At 46.8% G+C, this 27,584-nt stretch overlaps 1 protein-coding gene and 1 pseudogene across 4 annotated transcripts in view; one reads left to right on the top strand and one right to left on the bottom strand.

Annotated features, from left to right (window-relative positions):
* WWC3 (WWC family member 3) overlaps positions 1-27,584 on the bottom strand; it is a 129,046-nt gene that overhangs the window by 56,803 nt on the left and 44,659 nt on the right. For 3 of the 4 annotated variants that reach the window (XM_068534192.1, XM_068534194.1, XM_068534193.1), the window contains exons 3-6: positions 25,479-25,682; positions 14,974-15,050; positions 13,742-13,821; positions 767-896 (exon numbers count right to left, since the gene is read on the bottom strand). In XM_068534192.1, the coding sequence (XP_068390293.1) occupies positions 767-896; positions 13,742-13,821; positions 14,974-15,050; positions 25,479-25,682 (491 nt within the window). Of the gene's footprint in view, positions 1-766; positions 897-13,741; positions 13,822-14,973; positions 15,051-25,478; positions 25,683-27,584 lie in introns of those variants that run through there. The other variant, XM_068534195.1, reaches the window with a different exon arrangement.
* LOC137757358 (V-type proton ATPase subunit G 1 pseudogene) lies at positions 6,279-10,567 on the top strand (annotated as a pseudogene).

Genomic DNA, 27,584 nt, shown 5'->3' with positions numbered 1-27,584 from the left:
GAACGGGGTGACAGCAAGACTCTTACAACAGACGTTGAATTATTTCCATTATTTAACAATACAAATGTATCACCCATTGTTGTGGCCTGAACTGTGTCCTCCAACAAGATATGTTGAAGTCCTAACCCCCAGAACCTGGAATGTGTGCTTATTTGGAAGGAAGGCCTGCAGAAGGAATCAAGTTAACATGAGGTCATGCTGGATTACAGCAGGTTCTAATCCAATGATCGGTGTCCTTATAAGAAGAAAAAAATTCATACACAGAGACACAGGGGAAACCATGTGATGACAAAGGCAGAGACTGGAGTGATACGTCTACAAGCCGAGGAACACCAGGGACTGCCAGCAGCCCCCAGGAGCTGGAAGAGGCAAGGACGGAGCTTCCCCTAGAGCCTTCAGACACAGCGCGGCCCTGCCGCACCTTGCTATCAGACTTCTGTCCTCCAGACTCGGAGAGAATAAACTTCTGTTGTTCTAAGCCACCTGGTTTGTGGTTCTTTGTCATGGCAGCCCTAGGAAACTAATACGCATATTTTAAAATATTTATAAATATGTACACACACATATACAGAAGATATCCTATATACATATATATTATACATACATGTATGTCTTTAAAATATGTATGATTATATAATAAATATATAATATATATAGTAAATATATACATATATATATATTTTTTTAAATTTTTAAATAAAGTTAAGAGACAAGCAGGTGGGCAGACAGACGGACGTGGGCTCTGAAGGGCACCCGGGCCTCTTACTTGCATCAGGTCCCGCCTCTCCTTCTCGCCTGTACAAATGGCTTTCTTGATGGTCCTGAGCTCGCTCATTATAGCCTGCGCCTCATCCAGTTTGTAGTTGGTGTGAGCACTTGACATCTTACGATCAATCCTGGTTCGAAAAGAAATATGAGTCATTCTATGCGAGATTACAACATTCTATTAAACAATAACAACCTAAAACTTAAAAGTTTCATAGAAAGGTGGGAAGCAGTTAAAAACAATGTTTTGACAAAGAAAAATAAAGATCCCGTAAGACCTTCCTTGTTTGTGGTGAACACCAGATGAGGCTGGTGGTGGATGGCTCCCTTTGCGCCACGAGCATATCCTCTGCAGGTGAGCACGTTCCAGGCAGGGTTCCCGTGTCCTCTACTAATGCTTAGGCAACGAGTTCACTGTCCTAAAAATTTCCTGAGATTTTAAATTTCCCTCTCTGAGAGCAGGATCATGTCTTATTCGTTTATCCCCAGCATCTGGCTTAGTGGTCAAAAATGTCTATCAAATAAACATACAAATGAAATCTGTGTACAAGAAGAATACATGGGAAACAGCAAAAAGTAGTGAACTTTCAACAGGGACGCCCTGTACAAAAGCTGGAAACTCTTATGGCTCCTCTGTCTTTCTTTCTTTTATTCCGGTTCTAATTTATCACTCTCTCAATCTACTACTCCCCTTCTATTCAAACATCCATTCATCCTTCCTTCATGCTTCCCATTCAAGCTAACTTCCTTCCATCCATCCTTCCTTCCAGCCAGCCCACCCCTGGGCGCACACGGCCTGGTTCCGGGTGGTGGAAGCAGAGCGCTGACCGAGACTAGGCTTGGCTCTGGCCTGCAAAGAGCAGGCAGCCTCCTGTAGCTCGTCCTTGGTCACATCGTCCATACCTAAGTCCTAAGCCTTGGAAGCCCTCGGGGCTGAAGAAGAGACTTTGGTCCAGAAACAGAATGAACTCCTTCTCTGGAAAGTCACCAGCTTGCATTTCAGGTTCCAGATCCACCACGACACAGATCCTAGTTCTAAACTGCTTCCCCCACGTTACCCGAAAATCCAGATCCTTAACGGCCAGCCCAAACTCCTTTATGTTCCACTCACAAGAGCATCCTGGCATGCTGGTGAGTACAAGTGACACTCCAGCTCTACAGTGGGACCCTGGGCAAGACACTTCACCTCTCTAAACCTCAGTTTCCTCATGCCTCAAATGAAGACACTAAAAATGTCCCTCCCATTTAATGAGAAATGTAAGAAAAGGGCTTACTTGGCAGAGACCTGGCATATAATGTCTGTGCTGATTATTATTATCAGGATAATGCTCAGTCTACTTACTCATGGGAGAAAAAGTTAAAAATTCACCAACTCCAGTACTTGATTATCATTAACAAATTCCTGGCCACAAATGTCACAACTCACAGCAAAACTCAGCACCAGAGCTGATCTGAGCTATCAGCACCATTGGAATGAGAGAACAAGCAGGAAGTCATTCCCTCCCTTTGGAATAGGGCTTCAGGGCTCAACAGCACTGCTATGATTGCCATCTGCAACAAACAAAATAGTTATGAAAACTGGTCCCGAGTCCTCTTCCTTGGAGAGCGGATACAGATGCACTGGGGGACCCCACACATTGAATGGTGACACCCCTACATCCCAACATGGCCTGCCCATGTGTTTTTCCATTTTAGCTGTTCTATGGAGAACCAGGAGTCTCTAATGCAAGGCAGGAACAAAGGCCATCCATCTCCCAGCACTGCGTCTGTCAAGGAAGCGGCCCAACTTTTCCCGCAGAGAGAATCTAGACTCATTTATGTAATAATATCTCCTTATATCCATCTTCTGATAAAAGGCTTTCCAATACATCTCATTTAATGTCACAAACCACAACCCACATAGGTTGATGAGGTCTGTAGAAAAGGGTTACATCATTTCCATACAAAAAACCCAAGGCCAAACAAGTGTGATTTCTCTGTAACAGTTAATGACCAATGCCTTTGCTAACCAGGCCTACTGCCTCCTCCAGAATGAGAAATACAGCAAACGGATCGTCACCTGACACTGACACCCACGTAGAGAAATGAAACTCTACTGCACTGAACAAAATGTTTTCAATTCCTTAACCATCAATGCTAATCAAATGGTCACAGAGTACAGACACACACCCACTGCTAAGGCCGCAACGTAAGATGCTAACCACATCAGCTCCAGCTTCGTACTTAGGTGTTGTGACTCCCTTATAGCTTTTAGCAGCTACAGAGCCTGAGTGCAGCCATCAGTAAAGCCAGGCACTGCGCCAGCTGCCTGTCAAGGCACCAGCATCTACAACGGGAATGGCCGCTACCTGGAGGAAAACGGGCCCCGATTCCCATCAGGGAGAGGGACCAGCAACCCTGTAATGCCTCTCATCGGCAGACACGGCAAAGCGCCTCGGAGAACGAAAGTTCAACTTTAAGGCCACGGACCTGGGCCCTGACCTCAGCTCCACCCAGGTGGCTCTGAGAGCTCGAAAAGGAATGAAGATTGACCGAGAGCAGCTGTTTTCACTCTGCCCCGAGGGTGTCCTGGCGTGGTGAGCTGGAGTAAAGGGAGAACCCACACAGGGCTCGGGGACCCTCACCCCTGCTGCGGCAAGCCCCTCCCTGTGCTCCGTCTCAGACAGTCTGCTTCCACAGAAGGTGTCACTTGAGGGGAAGGAAAGGGGAAAAGACTCCACTGTTAGAAAGTGTGAAAGCTATTAGAGAAGATGATCTCAAAGTTCTAGGAATCTCTGAAACACTATTGTTTAAAAACAGTTATGTATTATTGTAGAATATATAATTATGTAAAAAGTTATTATTATATAGATATAACCTTATATAGCCACGTTTTATACAGTATATATTATTTGCTTAAATTATATAATTATATAAATAGCATATTAAAATAGTTCAGTGTATCAAGCACCCACTACTAGGTGACAGAGTCTTGTTGCATGCTTTATGTCTGTCATCTCATTTAATCCCCTCAACAGTTTTATGAGATGAGCATAATCTTCTCAGACTTTATAATGTCCCAAGAGGACAAGCTAAGATCTGGCAGAGCCAAGATTCAAACCTACATCCCCCAGGTGTCAAGTCCGAATTGGATCACCAAGTGCAGCGATGGCCCTTGCTACCCCCTGGGTGCACTCCTGCTCAGAGTGGCCAAGATAGATAGGGTCCATATGCTTTATCATCTAACAAAAACTTCAAAGGACAGGAACCCTCTTCCATTGCATCTGCGAAATTCACTTATTTGGGAGTTTTCTCCCTTTTTCCAAATTCCCTCTAAAACTTTGGTCAAATTCAGAGGATATACTCAATGATTTGGTACTTCCTAAAATATCAATATATTCCATTACATGAAGAAAATCATAACATCTGTGACTGCCAAAGAGCTTTTCCTTTTCTTAATTTTAATTAAGAGCTCAAAACAGTGCTTACACATCTCAAGTAAGATGACAGAAAGTTGACAAGGGCTCAACAAAAGGTGGCATTAGTAAGAACACAAGTTATTACGCAGTGCGACGTGATGTGCTTGCTTCTGTCCCCCCAGCACCCACGTGCTGGAATCCTAATGCCCAGGGTGACGGGATCAGGAGGCAGGGCCCTTGGGAGGTGATCAGGTCATGAGGGAGAAGCCCTCATGAATCGGATCAGTGCCCTTATGAAAGAGGCCCCAGGGAGCTCCCCTGCCACTTCCGCCATGTGAGGACACGGCGAGAAGATGGCCATTCGTGAACTGGGAAGCTGGCTCTCACCAGACACAGAACCTGACCATGCTGGCACCCTGATCTTGGACTTCCAGTCTCCAGAACTATGAGAAATGAATTTCTGTTGTTTATAAGCCAGTTGGTCTATGGCACTTTGTTATAGCAGCCTGAATGGACTAAGACCCAGTGTAAAAAAAAAAACCCCAGGACACAGACCACACAGCCTTTACTTTTCACCCCTCAACATTTTGCAGCAGCTTCAGGAAGGTTAAGTGACTTGCTCAAGGTCACACAGCCAGTAAGAGGCACAGTGAGCTTCACACTGAGGCCCCTCACACCACACTCATCCGCTTCTGTTGCCGGGCTAGCAGTACATTCAGGGTCAAGGCCTCCAAACTCACACCGTGTCAAATCTGAGGGCCACCCACATAGCCAGTCAGATGTTGTCCCAAAGTAAACTGGTGCTCTTTACTGGCTGCCTTTGAAAGAAACGGTTAGAGAGAAAAGAAGGCACAGCTTCAAATGCTGACCGCACACCGCTAAGAAGGCATCTTCAAGATGATTCTCATCAACCTCCCCCTCCCACCGCCCTCAAGTGTCCATAATTGTTGTTCAACTTAAGATGTCAAGAGAAGGGCTTCCCTGGTGGCACAGTGATTAAGTATCCACCTGGCAATGCAGGGGACACGGGTTCAAGCCCTGGTCCGGGAAGATCCCACATGCCGTGGAGCAACTAAGCCCGTGCGCCACAACTACTGAGTCTGCACTCTAGAGCCCGCGAGCCACGACTACTGAGCCCGCACGCCTAGAGGCCATGCTCCGCAACAAGAGAAGCCACTGCAATGAGAAGCCCACGCACCGCAACCAAGAGTAGCCCCCGCTCGCCGCAACTAGAGAAAGACCACACGCAGCAACGAAGACCCAACGCAGCCAAAAATAAATATAAATAAAATAAATTAATTAAAAAAAAAAAAGATGTCAAGAGAACTGGTCTGACAAAAGTAAAACCAAATGGATTCTTAAACCCACATCTTGAAGAAAAGGGCTGCCAGGCCTCGAAAGATATTCCACGTTAATACCACACGTTACAACCCCCAAGAATGAGAAGTGTTGTTACAACTCTACCTTTTACATCACCAGCCCTGGCAGGGGGCCTTGGACGAACCTCACAAAGCTTCCGGCAGCTTTCTATCAGCAGCCGGTCCTGCGTGGAACGCCAGACCCGTCCCATGACGGGAACAACGCTCTTTTTGTTTCCGCCCCCATTTCTGTATGTTTTACTGTTATGTGAGGAGCGCTGGCCTTTTAGCACGGGCTGTAGCTTCTGTGCCACGGTAATGGGATACTGCTGGTCTAAGCCTGCGCTAACTGTGAACAATCCCGTTCTCTTCTGAAACCACTAAATCCCCTCGGACAGAAAATGCTAATTCCGAGATCTGATGCTGCCTTGTGTGGTATCGGACGCTCCGCAGAGTGCAGTCACTCTCTCTTATTGCAGGAGACGCACGGGCTTAACTTCATCACAGCATCCCAAAGCGGGAGAATGTCCTCAAGCAATTAAAAGGCTCAAAGCAAAGAGGCTGAGCCAGGGGCTAGGAACACACCTCACGGAAAGCGGGTACTGGCACGTTTAACGAGCACCCCTTTCTGTGATCTGAGCAGCAGTGATAGAAATAGGATTTCTTAAAACACAATGTAACACAGTAAGAAGCAGAGAAGGAAACGCTAGAGGGCAGTTAATAAGAAGGCGCCTGGGCCGATGCAGTGACCTCCCCGATGCTCGCAGCCCAGGCCCTGGCCCAGGGGGTCCCGGTGTCCCAGGAGCAGTGCCGCACGGCCCCCGGGCTGGTCCCCTCACCCCGCCAAGCCCTGCCCTGCACCCGGAGCTCTCTGCACCCCGAGGACCGAGTAGGGAACCAGGCCAAGTCCGCATCCTCGCACAGCGTGACACTAGGCGAGGACACAAGACGACAACAAAGAAACCACCGGGTCAGGCAGCAACTGGTGGTTCAAGGAAAACGAAGCCAGGTGCGGGGACAGAGGGCGGGGAGAGGGCTGCTTTTTAGATACAGTGGTGAGCAGGGACCTTGGCGAGATGTCATTCGTCCAGAGAACTATGGAAGGGAGGGGACAGGCACGAGAGACTTGGGGAGAGAGTTCAGGCACAAGGAGCTGCGAGTTCCAGCGCGGGGTGACGCAGGTGAGTGAGGGGGAGACTGGGGGAACGAGGTGAGGACGGGGGCCGACTCATCTGCAGTCTGGATCATACTCTAAGTGAGAGAGCCACCAGGGGCCACGCAGCGGAGACACTTTACAAGATCCCCCACGGCTGCTGTGAGGACGAGGAGCCACCACGTCAGCACTCGGGGACGTTACAGCTGGCACGGTGGGAAGAAGCTCCAGGGGCACATAAGCGTGGGCAACTCAGGGTGAAGTGATGTTAAACGAGCTTCCCGGCTGCAGGACACCTCACAGTCGACCAGGAGGAACATTCCAGACACCCAGGAGGTCTAGCGTCACTAAAGAGGGAGCTCTCCCCCACCCACTGGCGCATCCAGCACGTCCTTGGGCATCACCCATTTGGGAAGCTGCGGACATCCTCATTCTAGCTCCTCCCCCCTTGCCCTGGGTGCTAGCCATGAGTTACATGAAGATAATTTTTCAAAACAAGCTTCAGAAACTTTGGGGTCGCGATACCCAGTAGCTCTCTCACTGGAAAAGTTTGATTTTTCTGAAGACTTTCATGACTTGTAAACGTTGCTCCTGTTTTCTGAGGACGTTTATAAAGGGCTTCAAGAGAAATGCAAATTACAACGACACTGAGACACTATCTCTCACCGATAAGACTGGTAGAAATGCAAAAGCGTGAGTGACAACGCATTCTGCTGGCCACGCGGTTGGAACAGGAACACGCATCTACTAGTGGTGGGAATGCAAAATGGTGCCACCCTCCCGAGGAGAACTCGGCAGTATCTAAGAACACGACCAGTGCCTTTACCCTGTGACCCAGCAAACCCACCTTCGAGAACTTATCCTGAAACCTCTTGTGTCTACACGTGCACAGCATTAGGTGAAAAGCTGACGGGAAACATTATAAATGGATGTTGTCAGGCTGACAATGCCAGACCCCACTGATGATCTTCACACCACACAAAAAAAGACACAACCAGAGAGTGTGCACCTCCTGACCAAAGGGAAAAGAAAATGAAACTGAACTTGAGTCAGATCAAGCCTCTCGGATTAATGACACCCGTTTACATAAATAGCAGGGGACGTGTTAAATGACGCCGCGCACGTTCACACAGCAAAATCCAGTATCAGGGCAATTCTCTGGGACAAGCAAAGTAGCTTCCTCAACAAATAAGATGTCAGCAGGAAGAAAGGAAGGAAAAAAGAAAAAAGGAGAGGAGGGTAGAGATTAAGAGACACACTAATCAAATGTACGGTGTGGACCTTGTCGGAACCCGGACCCAAACAAACCAGGGAGATGGGAACACTTGCTGGAGAAAGGACAACATTAAGAGATTACTACTAAGCGGCACAGGTATTATAGTTATGTTTTCAAAAGGAGTCCGTTACTTTAGGAGAGACATTTATGGATGAACTATGACTCTGGGATTTGCTTCAATAATGCGGTAAGAGCTTGGGCGATGAGGCCGTGTGACAGACAAAACAAGACTGGCCATTGTGTGGTTAGTTGTTGAAGCAGGGTGAGGGGTACAGAAAGGTTCCCTTATACCATTCTCTCTACTTTTGTGTATATTTGACATTTTCCATCATTAAAAGTTTATATACATTATACACACACACACGCATTCTATCATTAACCCAGAGAATGTGTTCACGGCCAGCTCCCATCCACAAAAATTAACAACATACATAGACTTAAAAAAAAATACAAAAGGTTCTTTTTTCCTCACTTGGACCCAAGCGTAATGATGGATTTCCTTGCTAGCCAGGAAAGTTCACCAAGATAAACAAGTCGAGTTTAAAATGTTATAAGTAGCCAAACTCTCGGTGAGGTGCTCTGGAAAAAAATACATGGGATATTCTGGGAAGCAAGAACAGCAGAAAATTTTCTGGAGGAAAATCTAGGGTCTCTGCCTTAAATCGATGTTGGCAGTAATATCTGAGAAGCCCATTTACATGTAACAGCTCACGTATTATCTGTGCTCAGAGTTAGGATTTTACAGTAGGGGTGGGGTAATCACATTATCGATGCTTACCAGAGGTTTTCCAAATTTCTCAATAAATAATACCTGTCTGCATGATTTGATCCAAACACAAGAGCCAATCTGCAATGCCAGATAAATAAAGAGGCTGTTTTCATCTCACACATGGCCTGTGTTAACTCAGAGGAAGGTATCAGTCTACTTTTCACCGGCAAAGCGTTTTAAGCACGGCACAAGCACCCTTGTTTCCTCTCCTTCCCGTGAGCTCGTGTCACAGCACAGAGTGACCGACCATTTGCAGTGACAACACAGCAACCAACTAGAAGCTGCCTCTCGAGGCAGCTCCATCTGGAAAGCTGGGCTGGGTCGCCCAGGACCAAGGCCAGGTCCAGAACTTTCCCTCAGGCCACCCCTCAGCCTCCACTGGGGAGGGTGGGTATCCAGCAGGGAGTGAGGACCGTCCCCTTGGCAGGGGGCATGTTTACCATCGCTAAGGATTCTTGCTATGGAAAGCAGAAAGAAGATCAAACAGCACTGGCCCTTCTCTCTGCAAGTGCTCAACTCATACTCCGCTCCGGCTGCAGGTGTAAAGCTATAACTCTTCCCAGACCGGCTTCTGCTTCCCGTCCAATAAACCTGGAGAAACTGAGGCCGCCTTTTCCTAGTCTTAAAATGACCTTGACTACAAGAGATGAATTTACTTCCTAGCAATGCTAAGGGGAAGAAGGGGTTTTCTCTGTCACCTGAGCCCTGACATCTCTGATTTCTGAGAGTGTTCAGTCTTAAGCTGACACTGCAATATAACCATTGTCTTCACATAAAGAAATGGAGGTGGCCAGAGTGATGGAGGCCAAGCAGAGGAAAAGGCACCGGGCCCAGCAATCCTGCTACAGAAGCCAGAGCCAGTGGGGAAACGTGCCGGCCGGGGATCCCCTCTGAGGCTCGGGGATCCCGCGTGACCTCAGTGTTCCTGAACCGCCCTGAAACCCGATCATCTGCACCAGAGCTTCAGCGAGTGAGAGTTAAATTAACTGCATGAGGCCCAGCATGAAAAGTCAGTATTATCTAGAGACGCTGGGAAGTCTTGATTCACCCTGGTGAAGAGAGAAACCTACGGTGTGGCCAAATGAAGGAAGGAAATCAACCTGCAATTCAACTGGACAGTCCAAGCAACTTGTGAAGGCCTGCCAAATTAAATGATTTGCTTCTGCTTATTTCTGATCCAGCCCTTTAGCAGAAGTGACACAGGAGGGCACGGCCACAGTGCACAGAGAAGCACCCAGCAGGCATGGCAGCATCTGGAGCCGGGCAGGGCTGTATGGCGTAAAATCACAGAACAGGTATTGCTGCGCCGGGAAGCACCACAGCAGATGGACAAAATGAGCAACAAAACCAGTAGCCGATACTGAAAATGCAGCTTGATTTGTTTAAGCAAAACTTTTTTAAAAAGCTGTACTGCTTGGGCGGCTGGGTCAACTGACCCGAGGGGACGGTCGAGCCGATTTAGGCCGCTCTCTGCCGCCTTGGAATCGCCGCCACCACGGCCAGTCGGTCGCAGGGCATCCAGCAGCTGCTCCAGGCCGAGAAGCGGGCCGCCAAGGAGGTGGCCGAGGACCACAAGCAAAAGAACTGGAGGCTGAAGCAGGCCAGAGCAGCAGCCCGGCTGAAACTGAACGGTACCGCCTGCAGAGGGAGAAGGAGTTCAAGGCCAAGGAGGCCGCGGCTCTGGGATCCCATGGCAGTTGCAGCACTGAAGTGGAGGACCCTCAGGAGAAGATGACCATCCTCCAGACCTACTTCCGGCAGAACAGGGATGAAGTCCTGGATAACCTCTTGGCCTTTGTCTGCGACATCCAGCCAGAAATCCACAAAAACTACCACAAAAACGGATAAAGGAAGAAAAAAACCCGCCTGTTGTTGCATGGATTGGCATTTTCGATCCCTTCATGGAATATGAAGCTTTAGCAAGGCTTGAGTTATAGTCTTGCAAAAAGTCATTAAATTATTTCTGTATGTTATATAGTAGCTCCCTTCACTTTTTGCAGAACAGCAAATCTAGCTTCTTTGTACAAACTTAGAGCTTATCCAAAGATTTTTATCTTTTTTTAAAAATTTATTTATTTATGTATTTATTTTTGGCTGTGTTGGGTCTTCATTGTTGTGCGCGGGCTTTCTCTAGTTGTGGTGAGCGGGGGCTACTCTTCATCGCCGTGCGCGGGCTTCTCATTGCGGTGGCTTCTCTTGTTGCGGAGCACGGGCTCTAGGCGCGCGGGCTTCAGTAGTTGTGGCTCGCGGGCTCTAGAGCGCAGGCTCGGTAGTTGTGGCGCATGGGCTTAGTTGCTCCGCGGCATGTGGGATCTTCCCGGACCAGGGTTCGAACCCGTGTCCGCTGCATTGGCAGGTGGATTCTTAACCAGTGCGCCACCAGGGAAGTCCCAAGATTTTATCTTTTTACCTCATATTTCTTGGAAATTTAATGGGTATACATTGTCTTCTTTCCTATGCCTTTTCGCTCAAGCAGCATATATATCAATACTGACTTTTTCTTTCTTAGATGTAGTTAAAAAAAAAATTTCTTAAGAAAGAAAGAGATGAATTTTTTTCCCCTAAATCTTTCTTGAAGGTCAGGGGCTTTATCTATGAAAAAGTAGTAAATAGTTATTTGTAACCTATGTGACGCAGCAGCCAGCCTTAAAATAGTCCTTTCCGGCTAAGAGTTAGAATAATGGATACTAGTATCATTGTTTGGGCTGCTTTTAGTTTCTCTTAATCAAAATTACTAGATGATAGCCCTACTATATAGCACAGGGAACTATATTCAATATCCTGTGATAAACCATAATGGGAAAGAATATGAAAAAGAATGTATATACCTATGTATAACTGAGTCACTTTGCTGCACAGCAGTCATAAACACAACATTGTAAATCAATTATACTTCAATAAAAAATAAATTTAAAAGGTTACTAGATGATGGAATTCAAGAACTTGTTACATGTTACTACTTGGTGTACTGAAAATCATTTAAAAGTAAAGACTCTCTGTCATGCAAAAGAAAAAAGAAAAAAAAAGCTGTACTGACTAGGGATAATTAAAGGAACTCCCATTGTAGATCCAAATCACCAGAGAATGCGCGCGCATGCGCGCACACACACATGCTGCTACAGGTAGTGGCAGAGAAGGCAAAAAGCTGACTGTAAGGTTAAAAGCCTGCAGCTCATGCTAAGCACATGGACAGCTTACCAAACCCTGCCACATGGGGGACCTGCAGGGGGCATGGCAGTGTCTCAGGGCCAGAAAAGCCAAGCTCCTCCAGGCAAGACCCAGCTCACCTTTCTATTGTGTCTCCCTTGGTGTCTATAATATGTCCTTAATAAAAAAAGGACAAACGAATCGTCATCCAAACTAATCCTGGGTGATTAACAAAGTGAATCTCAACCTCGTGTTAAACAACAGGGTTTGACGTGCCCGTTAATTACCCTTTATATGAGGTGGGATCATTACCTCTGTCAAACACATTCTGTGTTACCTCCCTATAAAGAGTAATACTGCAATCACATTTGACACACTGTCATTGTGTCTGCACACAGGATGCGAGAGAGTGGCACGCTGCCCACATTTACCGAGAAATCGTAGCCACGCGGATTCCTGCCATTTGCTGAAGGCTGACTATGTAGCAGGCACTGGTGCTGCCCTCGGACAATTTAGCCCAATGATCACTGCTATGGACTGAATGTTCATGTCCCCCAAACTTCATATGGTGAGCCCTAACCCCCAATAGGATGGTATTTGGAAATGGGGCCTTTGGGGGTGATTAGATTTAGATGAGGTCATGAGGGTGGGGCCTCATGAAGGGATTAGTGTCCTTAAAGAAACAGAAGAGACACCAGAGACCAGAGCCCCCCACCCAAAAACAGCACCATGTCAAGACACAGCAAAAAGGCAGTCATCTGAAAATGAATTTGCCAGCGCCGTGACCTTGGACTTCCAGCCTCCAGAACTGTGAGAAGTAAATGTCTGCTCTTTAAGTCACTCAGTCTACAGTATTTTGTCAGAGCAACCGAGCTACGACAGTCCCCACTGACACATGAGAAGAGTCAACACAGAAGGTATGAAGCACAAGCCCAAGTTCAGCAAGTGAAACCAGGCTCTGAATCAAAAGGGAATATACTTTGGACCAACAAGCATACAATGCCCTTCCTTAGGAAAATTAATTCTTTCAGACCACCAATATCACCATTTATAAAATAACTTCTGTTCATTGAATTTGCTCACTTCATATAACTCACAAATGATAAGAACTTCATCCCCAAACTCTTAGTAGGGATAAAGTTCTAATTGTAAAGATGTCAATTTTATAGGAGGAGGACCCATAGATCAGGCTGCCTAACGGAACGTACTGTGAGGATGGAAATGTTATCTGTGCTGCCCAATGCAGTGGCCACTAGCCCAGTGGTCCTCAACCTGGGACAAACGTGCCCTCCAGGAAACACTTGGCAATATCTGGAGACATTTTTGGCTGTCACAACTGGGTGAGAGGGTGCTACCGGCATCTAGGGGGTCAAGGCCAGGGGTGCTGCTAAACAACCTCTGGTGCACAGGACAGCTCCACCACAAACAGTTATCTGGTCCAAAATGTCACGAGCACTGAGGTGGAGAAAACCTGCACTAGTCACATGTGACTACTGAGCATTTCAGATGTGGCTACTGAGACTGGGGACTAAAATTTTAATTTTATTTAACTGCAATTAATTTAAATTTTAGAATTAAAAAATTTAAGAGACTAAAACTAACAAAACAGGAATTCAAATGTAAATAGCCATGTGTACAGTTTCAGACAGCACAGCTGTCAAGAATGTGCGTAAATATAAAATAAAGGTCTTATTTCCCAAGGAAACAAGAACAAAGTATCTTCAGGGAAAAGAGAGATCTGATCCTTAGGATTGGCAAATAATAAGCATAAATAAAAGCATAAAAGTGAACACCCAAGAAGCTTTAGGACACATGTCCCGGCACCAAACAGGAAATCGCAGGGAAACTCTCCCTCTGTCACTGCAGGCCACTCACTCTTGCAGGGTCTCCACCCCCTTTTCTTTGTACTGCAGTTCTTGCTTCATCTGGGTCAGCTCTCGCTTTAATCTGGAAAGCTAAAGACAAATTACATTTTTTTTTCCCACATAAAGAAGCTGTGAAAAATGATTTCTACAGTTGTTAGCATTGTCATCTAAGTTTCTGACTACCTTGCAATTCACGGGGTCACCCATTCTCTCCATGGCCTTCCATCCCTGGCATATCAAACAGCCCTGGCATATCAAACAGCCCTGGCAGAGGGGCCGGCTCGCTTAGACCCACAAGGCCCGGGTCACGAACAGCTTTCTACCACGTGGAGCCCTGGAACCAGCAATGATTTTCTTTTTCAAGGTACTGATTTACACATTGCAATGAGCAAACTTTGTCATACTTTTTTCATCCTCTCTTCTGCTTACTACCCACAGATCCCACCTAGGAAACCCTGTTGCTCAAAGCACGGCTCCCCGCTACCTGGAAGTCAGTCGTCTGCAGTGCTTATTTAAACAGGTGCTAGGACCCACTCCAGGCCTTGTTAAAACTCGGTAGGGGCGAGGCAGGGGGTGTCTGGAGCTCACACTTTGAACTGATGCCCCAGGTGTTTTTCGTTGGTGTACTAGAATGTGAGAACCACGGCACTAAAAGAGACACTCTGGTTTAGGGACTGAGACACCAGGACGGGAGGCTTGGCCTCTAAGCTGTCCCCCGTCCCCCCTCCCAGACACCCAAGACAAGGGGCTGAAGGGATGGAACATGGTGGCACACAAAGAACCCGGCACCACTGGCAAGGAGCACCGGCACCTTCTGGTCAAACGCCATCGTAGGCAAGATTTCTCTGGGAATACAGCCACCAGGGAAGAACAGCAGATGCTAAAGCTGCTGAGGGACAGGGCTGGCAGCCCACTAATACAGGGAAGCGGCCCTCTGAGGTCGGGCCCCGATGTCACCAAATCTATCCAAACGGGGGGTGAATCTAGCCCCATGAAACACACTGAGGGATACAGGTGATTTTTTGTTAGATGGGCTGAGGCTTTAAAATGAAACTTTTCCCTTCCTATCGGAAAAAAAAAAGTGGAAAGTAAAACCAAATGTGGTAATAATTCATGAAATGGAAAATCTTACTAAAATATGGGTGTTATACACACTGGCCACCATAAAATGAACCATGATAAGCGATGTTACATAAAAACACATACGGGGCTTCTAGTTGTGAAAATATTCGTTTTACTCACCCTATCCCGACGACTTGCTATTTCTGCTTTAATTTGGTATGGGTCGTACTTTGTATTTGTTGAATATCCAAAGAAGGCTAAACAGAAGGAAAATATTTTATTTTATAATGGATCCTTTAAAGTAAATAAATACACATAGATACGAACTTCTGATTCACCATATTAAGTAGTTAATTCTCAGTCTCAGACTTCCAAGTTGGCGCTGGCTCCTGAAGAATTAACATTTTACAACCTTGAACCTTGATGTTTGATTTTTGCATGAGGCCCTTCTACGTGATTCCACATAATAAAATATATGGCTATAGGTAAATCAAAACTCTGTTTACTTCAACTGCAAAACTACTAGGGTTAAAAACCATATATACACGGGGGGAGGGGTACGGTTATGGTACAGAAAACTATTCTAACTATGTAAACAGTACATACAGTATGAACCCATTTTTACTTCCTTTTAAAATGCACGCACCCATGGAAGTCACTGGAAGAAAAGAACCCAAAAGTTGACTGCTATTCTCAATGGTTTCATTGCAAAAGATTTTATATTCACTCTCTTCATACCTATAGTCTCCACATGAACGATTTTTGACATAAGAAAGAAAAAAAAACCCAAAGATTTGTAAAATGAAAAAGACAACTTTCTAGTCACGTATCAGTATCTGGCAGGCTTGAGGAAAAGCTATTCTTCCACGTTGTTGGTTCCCCGAAAGCTGAAGCAAAGCACCCACGCTGTTATTCTAAGCAGCTTGGTTTTTTTGTTTTTTGGTTTTTTTAAATTTATTTATTTAATTTATTTATTTTCGGCTGCATTGGGTCTTCGTTGCTGCACGCGGGCTTTCTCTAGTTGCGGCAAGAGGGGGCTACTCTTCGTTGCGGTGCGCGGGCTTCTCATTGCGGTGGCTTCTCTTGCTGTGGAGCACGGGCTCTAGGCACGCGGGCTTCAGTAGTTGTGGTGCATGGGCTTAGCTGCTCCGCGGCATGTGGGATCTCCCCGGACCAGGGCTCAAACCCGTGTCCCCTGCATTGGCAGGCAGACTCCTAATCACTGCGCCACCAGGGAAGCCCAGCAGCTTGTTTTTGAGGGATGTTTAGCTAAATCACATCGCATAGATAAATGCTTTCTTCAGCGGTGCAGCACACATGATTTAAAGCCTTTTAACAGACACAGCATCGTGATTACAGACGGCTAATACCTGGGGGTGAACGAGGTGCGCTCAGCCATCCAGCTGTGTGCTAAGCACAGTCAGCCAAGCCCTCTCCACTGTCTCAGCGACGGGGGCAGCTCGCGGCTGTTTCTTTCTCTTTTTTTTTTTTTCTTTCTTTTTCTTTATTTTTTTAAATTAATTTTTATTGGAGTATAGTTGATTTACAATGTTGTGTTAGTTTCTACTGTACAGCAAAATGAATCAGCTATACATATACATATATCCCCTTTTTTTTGGATTTCCTTCCCATTTCCGCCATGTCTAATTTCTATCACCCCATCCACCTCTCTGCATCCCTTTTTCTTGATGCTTCTGTCTCCTTTCTCTTAGGCCTTGGAGCCGCAGTGACTTGGTTCCCGTCCCTTCCTGAGTTGTGGAGGCTCCTCTTTCTTCATCTGAGAGTCACCCCACACTGGTGTAATCTGCCTCCGGGTCATTTTCATTAGTTTCACCTGCTCAGAAGACCCATCAGCAGGGCCAGCATCCATTCTTTTACTCCTTTGATCTGGGTACCAAAGGCTGTCATACAGGTAACTTACATGTCAACACCTAGAAACTAGTTTATAATCATCTCCTGATTTCATATTGGAGAAGTTGGCTCAAAGCCATCAAGTGGGGCTTCCCTGGTGGCACAGTGGTTAAGAATCCACCTGCCAAGGCAGGGGACACGGGTTCGAGCCCTGGTCCGAGAAGATCCCACATGCTTCGGAGCAACTAAGCCCTTTCACCACAACTACTGAGCCTGCGCTCTAGAGCCCGCGAGCCACAACTACTGAGCCCGCGTGCCACAACTACTGAAGCCCGCGCGCCTAGAGCCCGTGCTCCGCAGCAAGAGAAGCCACCGCAATGAGAAGCCCGCGCACCACAACGAAGAGTAGCCCCTGCTCGCCGCAAGTAGAGAAAGCCCGCGCGCAGCAATGAAGACCCAATGCAGCCAAAAATAAATAAATAAATTTATTTTAGAAAGCCATCAAGTGGTTTAAACAGCAAGAGCATTTAATATCCTCAAATAGAACCACATCCTCAAACAGAACCACATCCCAACTTAATTTGAGCTGTTCAGATATCTACTGTTTTTAAAAAAATACAGTTCTATGGAAAATCTACTATTCTAAGCCCCAGTCAGAATTTCAAATTACTAGAATCTACTGGAAATAAATATCTGGAGGAGCTGTTTGCCAAATTTATCTCAAATGTTCTTATATTTAGAATTCTAATCTCTCAAAAACACAGAGTAAAATGTTTCTTAAATAGAATTCTTTCTAAGACGAAGAATGTTTATTTCCAAATCCTAGAACCTCCATCTTGCCTGACTCTTTGGTCTTATTTAAGACCAGTAATGAAAGCAACACCTCAAACAATGCCCTTAAGAGGCAGAAGTTGAAATAACTTATAAAATCTCCACATTAAACTCCTGGGACTTAAGTTTCCCAAGCCTGAGCTTAAGGGGCTTCCACTGGGGCCCAGACAACATGCAAATAAGCCTAGGGCTTGCTGACTCCTTCCACGTGGGGCCACTTGTCACCTTGCAGCTGAGGAAGACAATGCCAACAGTTACCACCTGGGATCTTTCCCATTCCGGGTAGAAAGTAACCCCACCACCAAAGTCCAGGGAAGTTAACTGCAACGTTAAACATCAGTAACAATGATCTGAAATCGTTGCCAAAACTTTCTGCCTGTGCAGTTTCATAGGGAAAATGAGCAAAGAGCCTTGAAGTGCACGCTGGAGGTGTAGTGGGTACAGATGGACAGATACATGGCAACCCGCCCCCAGTTCTCCTGCGTAACTAACAGAGCCCTGAGGCACTTGGGCATCCGCCTCTCCCCCAGGACACTCAGCCTGGACCAGTCCTGGAGGGGGATCCCGATAAACCACGACATCACTGAGCTGCCCAGTCCACCAATGGGGAGGCCCACCACCCCCTGGAGGACGCGGCTAGTGACAATGACAGCCTTATTGTCCAGGCCGAGGGGAGTTAGTCTTTTCTGCTACTTATAGCTGAAAACATCCTAAATGGTAAAAGGTTTTACTTATTGATACCATTCATGTTACCTTTGCCACGGTCTCTTAAGCTATAAAATTCCAGGACTGGGATGAGGGAAAAGGCAACTCAAGTACCTAAGATGGTGAGTACATTTTATCTTCAAATGCTAAGGAGAGTGATAAACACTGGCAGAACTTCTAATGACATAATTCAATTTATAAAGACAAATTCTCAGTTCCTGATGTCTGCCAGTAAGTCTAATGGAACCCGTTTGTGGAGTCCAAGGAAAAGCTCAAGACTCTGGACCCCATTTTTAATGGCACGTACACCACAACACTTAGAAAAAGAAACATCTTCCTCTGTTAAGACACATCTCCAATCTCAAGGTTTAGGATAAATACGAGACTTTCACCTCTGAAGCTTTCTTCTCACTTGAAGAGTTTGAGTGGGCAGAGCTATTAAACAGCTTAAGGAGGCCGCTCAGGCATACAGCATTGCTTTGGATGATATAATAAGAAGGTCATAGCTTAACTGGACCTCACCAATGTAAATTACTATACCTTGCTATTATAGGGTAACTGTCACATTTATTTCATCTATCCTCATAAAATCTTTGTGAGAGATGACGATTATGTTTCCCCACTTTATAAATGAAGGCTGAGTGTGTAGTGACTTGACCTACATTGTGCCATCAGTCAAAGAGGGACTTCTGTCTAGAACTTGGGCTCCTGTGGGTCAGATTAGCTTTTCCAACTTAAGAAGAAATGGCCCTCCGGCTCCCCGGTGCACAACAGGAGAACTCAATCTGTGTTATTTAGCACTCAAAATGCTGCAGACCCCAGTAATTACTTTGGATTTCGATTTTATGGGTTATTAAAAGGGGGAAATGTGTCCATGTCTGTCCCTGTCTCCGTCTCCTCTTACACACAGGCCTCCTCTGGACCGTGAGAACCCAAGATCGCCCCAGGCGGATGACATGCTTTAAAAGAGGGTAGTCCTTCTCCAAAGGCATCCTCTGGGCAGGCAGACGGCTCCTTGGGACCAGGTGTGCGCCTTCCAGGCGTCGGCACCGCACGGAGCTGCTCGAGGGAGCGCAGGAGGACTCCGGCACAGAGGACAGCAAGCCTGGACAGTTCCGTGCTGACAGGTACTAATTACCAGAGCCGACCAAGGCATGCCTGTAAACAACCGAGGCCAACTAAAGAGGGCATGACCTCTCTTTTAAAGGCACCAGAAGCAAAGGAACAAAAAAATCTAACAAGCCCACTGAGAGGTAACCTACAGAAGTAACACAAGAGCCCACCAAATCCAAACCAAGAAGTCCCTCTCTAGGGCAGACGAGGAGATCTGGTAAACATGTGTGCTCTGCGACAACCTTCGAGATTGAGTCCTGCCAACTAATACCTGGGAAGATGCTGTGTGAGCCATTTTTTTCCTGCCTGCTCCAACATGCCTGTGTGCAGGAAAACGAAGGGCTGAATGGATGGACTGTGGCCCTTATCCTCAGCTAGGCAGGAGATGAGAAACCTTCACCAGGGAAACAAGGGAAGATAGTCTTTGTGGGATGGGCCTGGAGCCTCAGAAAGAATTCGGCCGGACAGAGGACTGATAAGGTCAAGCTTCCCCACCGCCCGAGCCAGCCCGAGCCAGGAATGCAGGGCGGGTCAGCGCTTTCTCACCGGAGATAAGGCTGACTCTTTCCCAGGCACCAGAAGAGACTTTGGCTGTAGGCTTCTGGGAGCTCCCAGGAGCCAGGGTAACAAACAAAGTCATACTCCTGCTGCTGGAAGAAAGGATCACAATCGGTGGATCTCAACTCTGGGAATCCCCTGGGGAGCTTTTAAAAAAAAAAGTGTCTGGCCCCAGCCAAGGCCAATTAAACCCAAATCTCCAGGGGTGGCAGTGGGGCCCAGACAGAAGAGTTCTCGAAAGCCCTTCGGGAGATTCCTCCAGTGCAGCCAGGGTTGAGAACCACTGGTGCAGATTCTTCTGCAAAGGACCAAATAGTAAATATTTCTGGCTTTGTGGGCCATACACTCTCTGTCTCAGTTCCTCGACTCTGCCACCGTAGCTGCTACAGACAATGGGTAAGTGAATGGACCTCGCCAGGTCCCAATAAAAGTTTATTTACAAAACACCCAGAGTGGACAGGATTCAGCCTGCGGGCCAAAATTTGCTGACCTGTGGTTCAGACTATAATTTACCCCAAGCAAGAATTCCTTCTAAAAGGTCCTGCAACTGATCATATACTTCATCTGAACGCATCTGGAGGCCAGAGTTTCTCAGGAACAATGAAAAAAAAGTTTCTGAAATAACGAATGTATTCAGTGTTTAAAAAGAAGGCAAACAGAAGAACATATTGCAGTGAAGAAAGTAGGAGAAAACTCTACAAAATGGAGGTGCAGAGAAAGTACTGGGTGTGTCTTAGAGACTGAGTCCTTTGTAGTGAAGAGTTCCATGCCAGGGTTCTACAGAGCATTGGACAGGAGTGGGCCCCAGGCAGCTAGCTCATAAGCGAACAGAACTAAAGCAGAGTTGGGGTCTTAGTCTCATGGGGATGTGTGTGCTCAAATCCAGCAAGGCATGACTTTGTTTTGGTCAGAGACAAAAAAGTTAAGGCTTGGATATTCCCAGGCACCAGATGGCCCAATACTGACACAAAATCTTTCCTCTCCAATGAACAGAGTTTTATTCTGATGACTTCCATAACTCAGGGGGAAATCTGTGAAAGGTGTGGAAGAGAGCACTTCCCCTCCCCTTGCCCTCCCCCATGCCCTTCTGCTCCAATACTGGAAATGACTTTCTAGTGAATTCCTCTGTTTACAATTATTGCCTCATTTTCCCCTACAATCAGCCGTTCAGGATAAATCGTGTCCCCAACACCAGGCGCTAAGGAAATATCTGTTGAAAACTAAATGACTAGTTTAGTGATCCCACCATGGGCCACGAGAAAATCAAGAAGCACAAGGCGTTCTGCCTGCCACGTGCCCCTTCAAGTGTTGTAAAATTGCCAGACAACTTGTCAATTTATAATGGGTCCTTATTTCCAGGTAACTTGAACAATGGGAGGGCAGGCTGTTCCAAAGCCACGATCAGTTCTTCTGAGCTGACTCTTCCATGTCTCGGAAATACTTCACAGCACTGAAGGCTAGCTACACAAAAAGATCTGGGTTCAAATCCAAGGTCTACCGTTTACTAGGGATGTAACCTTCAAGGAGTAACTTAGCCTACCCAATATTGTTTCTGTGTGTACACCGAAAATAACATTACCATGTTACAATGCTTCACGATGCTGCAATCACAACAATGCAGGAAAACACTAGCCCATTCGATGTTGGCTCCCTTCACTCGGAGTCACTGTCAATGAAGGAAGTAATGGGAAATAAGTCCAAATCTCCCTCTGTTCCCAGTACCCGAGCAAGGAGCCCTGCTTTAGATGACTAACAATGTGAGCGATCTGGGTTGTGCCAGACCCAGGTGGCCAACTGGAGCCCAGGTGTGCCATGGATCCTGCCACCAGCAGCTCCTGATGTGGGCCCGGACCTCCGTAGGAGACATCTGTTAGAGCACAAGCCACCAGGATCACTGTCTTGAACTTCAGCCTGTGGCCAGAAATAGTTCATTTGAGTCATATCTAACAGAATGATCCTCAATGAAGTTCAGGTTACATGGCAAATTGAAAGAGCTTGATCAAAAACCCCAGGGATAGCAGCAACTTGATAAAATGCTTGAATTAGTTCCTAGCTTCCATTCGTAGTCTTTCTCCCTGAGGAGACAGGCTCCAGCAAGAGCCACTGGCATCTCCAGCCCTTCATGAAAACGGCCTAAGCTAGCCTCCAATGCCACCTGCACGAGTAGAGGCAGAGATCGCGTCTATGCAGGGACCTCTCACGGGTTGGGGAGTGGAGTCTCATGGTAGGATCTCAGGTCAACACCACAGAATCATCACCTTCCTTGACTCAAGGTTTCCTCATACATGACTTCAAAGACAGCATCTCAAGTGTTTCTTTTTTACTGGGCCTTAATAAAATTCTACAGAGCACAGGAAGAATGAAATTGAGTGCAATTCCCTACTTGCCCAAATGTCAATGGAGTGAAGAGCCCGTGGAAATACAAAAACTGATGCTGAGGGAAGTCCCAGCTCCAGGGGACTATAAGTTCCGGATGCCCTTACCCTCTAGGCTCCACGTTGCTATGGGACTCCTCCCCTCGGGCTGGGCATAGAATCCGATAGGCTGCAACTACGTCCTCCTGTATTTGCATCCTCAAGGGCTCCAGTCCCGAGTCCCCACACTCACTGCAACTGAAGTCCTGGCTGCACCAGTACAGTAACCAGTACATAAGACACACCTTCTCTTGATGAAATTTGTCCTTTCAATGACTGGCAAGAAACTTCCTGCCAGGTTTTTCTGATATGTGCTTCTCCCATCTTAGAAAGACTGACTGGAAAGCCTCTTTGGAGACCTAACCAAACCTGACCATGGAACAGATGAGGTGCCTACAGGCTACTGGGAAGAAATACTCTATTAGGTTGAATCATATGAAATTGCCAATATTTGGGCCTTTTTAAGCTACAAAAATGACAATTTTATACGGTTCAATCTACCTCTACCAAGTAACTTTTGGAAAGGTTTAGAATCGCTAACTATATGCTTTCAGAAACAGTTATAAGCCAATGCTTTAGCCAAGTGTGACCTCGAGGCACCAAGTCCATGAGATCACTTAAAAGAGACCATATGCTGAGCCATGAAAGTCATCTGAATAGATATCAAAAGATCGAAATCTTATACGTCTAGTCTCTGACCACAATGGAATTAAATTAGAAATCAACAACATGATACCTTTAAAAAGTTCCAACAACTTACTTTTTTTTTTGGCCATGCCACTCGGCTTGCAGGATCTTAGTTCCCCGACCAGGGACTGAACCCAGGCCCTCAGCAGTGATATCGAGGAGTCCTAACCACTGGACCACCAGGGAATTCCCCCAACAACTTACTTTTCAAAAAACCCATGGGTCAAGAGAGACATCACAAAGAAAATGAGAAAATATTATGAACTGACTGAAAACGAAAATACCAAAATTTGTGGGATGCAGTTAAAGTAGTACTTAGAGGAGAATTTATACCTTTAGAGGCTATGTGAGAAAAAAGAGAGGCCTGAAATCAATGGTGTAAGCTCTCAATTTAGGAAGGTAGAAAAAGAAGAACAAATTAAAGCCAAACTAAGTAGAAAGAAGGAAATAATAAAGAGGACAAACCAATAAAGTAGAAAACAGACAAGAAATAGGGGGAAAAAAAAAGAAAACCAAAAGCCAGTTCGCTGGAATGCTACACACAGTCGATAAACATTGAGCTGTGGTGATTAAGACACAAATTATTAGTATCACAAATAAGAGAAAGGACACCAGCTCAGCGTCCAGACATTGAAAGAATCATGCAGGAATTCTACGAAAAACTTCATAAATCTGACAGCTTGGATCAGCGTTCAGCGGATTCCCCGTGGGCCAAATCCAACTTGCTACTGTTTTTATACTTTTCTCAGAACAAGCCACACACATCACTTAGGTATCATCTCTGGCTGCTTTTGCAGTCTAACAACAGGGTTGAGTAGCTGCATCTAAGATCATATGACCTACAGAGCCTAAAACACTATCTGATCCTTTACAGAAAAGCTTACTGATTTTTGGATTAGATGAAAGAGACGAATTCCTTGAAGCACACAAATACCAAAACTGATTCAAGAAGAAACAGGAAAATCTGACTAGCCCTGTACCTATTAGAGGTATTGAATTTGTAGTTACAAACATTCCCACAAAGACCTCCAGGTCCAGATGGCTTTTCTGGTGAATTCTATCAAACTGTTAAGAAAGCATTAATACCAATCCCACACGAACTTTCCAAAGCCTGGGGAGAAGGGAACACGTCCCAATTCATTCTGTAAGGCCAGTATTATCCTGATACCAAAATCAGAGAAAGACATTACAAGTAAAGAAAACTAGGAAGAGACCAGACTTTTCTAAAAACTAGCACTGAGCTGACCCATCACATTCTGATGGATAGTTAAAAAGAAACAAACAAGAAAAAAACCTAGTACATACCAATAGCTGAAGAACAAGAGATGAAGCAGCCTGGAAACAACATAGCATCATACCTGAGCCTGCATTCTCTCATGGCACGTGGAGACACAGCTATCTCAATTCCTGCTACAGGGGGCAAAGCCCACCCCCACTGCTCTCTTCTTCACAGCTTGTATGCTGCAGTGAAAAAGATGTTTGGCCCCTTGGCCTCAACTCCATTCTGACCTACAAAACGGGATAAAGCTTTGACCACATCTTTAACGTTCAAAGCTGTGTCACCAGAGCCAAATACCCTGCAACATGGCAGTCACGTCACAGGTAAGTCCCTCCATGTCTCGACCAGACTTAGGTTTTATACAATAAAACCTAGCAGTACCAACTTCATACGCTCTCCCCAAGCTCACCGGCACGCGGGACAGTCATGGCCGCAAGCACCTGCGGTGGGCGGTTAAGCGTGACAACTCTGTCGGGAAGGGACCGGCTCAGGCAGTGACTGACTGGGTCAGTAACCAGAGGCTTTGGCTTCTGCGACTGGACCTGATTCCTTCAATTCCTGAGCATCTGCTGAGTCCTCCTGAAACAGGAGGCCACGTCTGGCAGGCTCCAAAGCTCGAAGGGGTTCCCTCTGGAAGACGTCAGTGTGCACCCATCTCACTTGAAGGGCAGACAGTGAGTTCTGAGTTCCCCTGATTCCCCGCGTTATACTGAGTTCCCCCACCTTCAGTGTCTTGCCCAAGAAAGTATGCTACAAAGAGACAGGGGCTTGACATGTGTGGAGGCTCCTGAATCTTTCCATCCAGGACCAACAAAACCAGCGTATGGACTTCCCAGGGATCACCCCAGACAAGCAGGAATAACGGCAGAGATGTCTGGGTGAAGCCCTTTTCCACGCTGACAAACAGAAGTCAGGAGGTTGTTTTGTGTCACTACCTGAAACGTGCTTGTTTATTGTCTCCCTTCCCCACCCGCATGGAAGCTCCGTGAGGGCAGGGGCCTCTCCTTTCTTGGGCTCCCCCGTGTCGCAGTGCCTGGGTACAAGGTGGGCAGTTGATCAACATTTGCTGAAGTAGCGGTAGTGAATGACCATCGGATTCCAGCATGGAAGGCTGACTACCTAACAGTTTGCGATTAGAAAATTTAGGAAGCTGTGTTGCCCGACTCAAGCTCAGTGTCTGCAGAAAGCCTAGCAGAGAGACGGCTTTGGAAGCCACGCGTGTTAACTGCGGGGGACGGTCAACTCACAGCTGGTGTACGAGCGGCCGTCGTCCTCGCACATCTTGTGCAGCTGCTGGTATTCCTCCTGGGCCAGCTCGAAACGCTGCTGCTTAATCTGGTAGATTTCTTTCTTGGCATTGAGGGCCTCCTGGGCTACAATTAAATACTCCTTCAGCATCCGTTCCTGCTCCCGCCGCCACTGTTCTCTGGGATCCTCAATCTGGGTAAGCTCTGAAATTGGAAGGGTAAGAACATAGGGGACTTCAAAGTAAAATCTTTACGTTGACCAATAATCATGCAGTTATGTGACTCGTCGATAAGAAAATTAATTAACTACCAGGAGGTACATTATGGAAGCGTCTATATAACGAACCTCCCAGAATGTGGATCACCTCCTATTTACACACCCACACTTGGGACGAGAAGAAAGCTCTGTAGACATGCAATAGCTCCATGGAGGGGAAGACGGTACCAGGCAACTTTTCACACTCTAAGTAAATGTTGGTGGACATGAACCCGAAGGAGCTCATCCCTGTCCAACTAAGACACATGTCCAACCTTCCTCTCCCTGCCTTCTTCACGCCGGGCTGCTGTGGGCTCTGCTGTCCCCGTGACTGGCTCATTCCCCTTCTCCCACCTCCCACGCCAGACGGCGTCCTTCTGCATTCTTCGTGGACTTCCCAGAAATCCCCCGTTTTCCGCTCTGGCTCTCTCACTCTACCAGCTCCCGTAAGGGCTCACGCCCACCTCCGGCTCCAGCCTCTCCCCTGAGCGCCCATCCTCTCTCTCCTCCTCCCTCCTAGAGGCACCTCCACCTGGACGGACGCAAAGTAATTCTGAGTCACTCGTCCAAAGCAGAACTCACTCTCACACAGCGCCCTTTCACTACACAAACCAAAGCAAACCCAAGGAAGCCACGCTGACGAGCGCCTGCTTCTCCCGCCTGCCCCTCGGAGTAAGCGCCTTCATCTGGATCTACCCACTGAGCCAACCTGGGACTCGCCCTCAGAGAACTCCTGCTCCTTTCCCCACGCAGAATATTCCATGGGTCATCCAGAACTGGCAATTCCCGCCCCTGCGTATAATAGTGGCTGACGTACGCCTTCTCTCCTTCTCCCCTTAGTTCAATCAGACCCTCACGATCTCTCTCCAAAAACACGCAGGCTGCCTGCCTCATCCCACCAAAAGCCATCCTCCGTGCGCTCACCAAAGTGACCTTCCCAACTCTGCCTCCGATTCTCTAACACGTGGCCTTTTTTAAAGCACAAGGTTGTACCTTGGCGTGATGAAATGTTCTGGAACTAGATAAAAGTGGTAGCTGGACAACACTGTGAATGCACCAAATGCCACTGAACTGCACACTTTTAAACAGTGAATTTTACGTTCTGTGCATCTCAATGGTTCTGTGCATCAAAATGGTTAAAAATGTAAACTTTAGGTCATCTTTGCCCCATACACACAAGAGTACCTGCTAGGATGTTTCAAGTAAGTCCTTCCTTTTTAAACCCCCTCCCAGCAACATCCCCTACCCCGCTTCACACTGCTACCCCAGGGCCCCTCCTAGAAAGCCTCTCTGGGCCTTAAAAGCTCCCATGGGGAAATAAGAAACAAAGACAACAAAAACCGGGGTCCTGACCTAGCCCGGGAGTCCAGATTCAGTGGGCTGAGGGGGCGCGGGCAGAGTCACAGCTGTTATAAGTGCCCAGATGTCTCTGACGTTGACTCAGCCATGAGACTCGCCCCGGCCGACAGGCATCGTTCGCACTCTGTCCAGTGCACCCGAGAGTCTTGGGAACCTTGAAGGTGATCCACGCAGGGCCCCTCTGGTCCCTCACCTCACCATCAATCTGCACAGTTCCAACTTAATATTTGACTCCTCAGGTTCTGTGCCTTTAGAGAGCTTTAAAGCTGTGCTATCAAGAGTTAGATTCTCAGGAGCAAGTTTTCTGGAATGGGGTCTCTGGCCCATGTACAAATTGTTACAATAATAATCTTTTTTGTTCCTGGGGAAAAAAAAAAGAGTTGGGTTCCCTGAAGGTCTCAGAGGCAGGAGGTGGTATGACCCTGGAGCTGATGTCTTCAGCCACATCCCCCACGGTGCTGGGTCATCCGTTATACTCAAGGTGGCCGGAA

This window comes from Eschrichtius robustus, chromosome X, assembly GCF_028021215.1.
Source record: "Eschrichtius robustus isolate mEscRob2 chromosome X, mEscRob2.pri, whole genome shotgun sequence".
Taxonomy (NCBI): Eukaryota; Metazoa; Chordata; class Mammalia; order Artiodactyla; family Eschrichtiidae; genus Eschrichtius; species Eschrichtius robustus.
The sequence above is the reverse complement of the archived record's forward strand: the minus strand, read 5'-3'. Positions and strand labels throughout refer to the sequence as shown.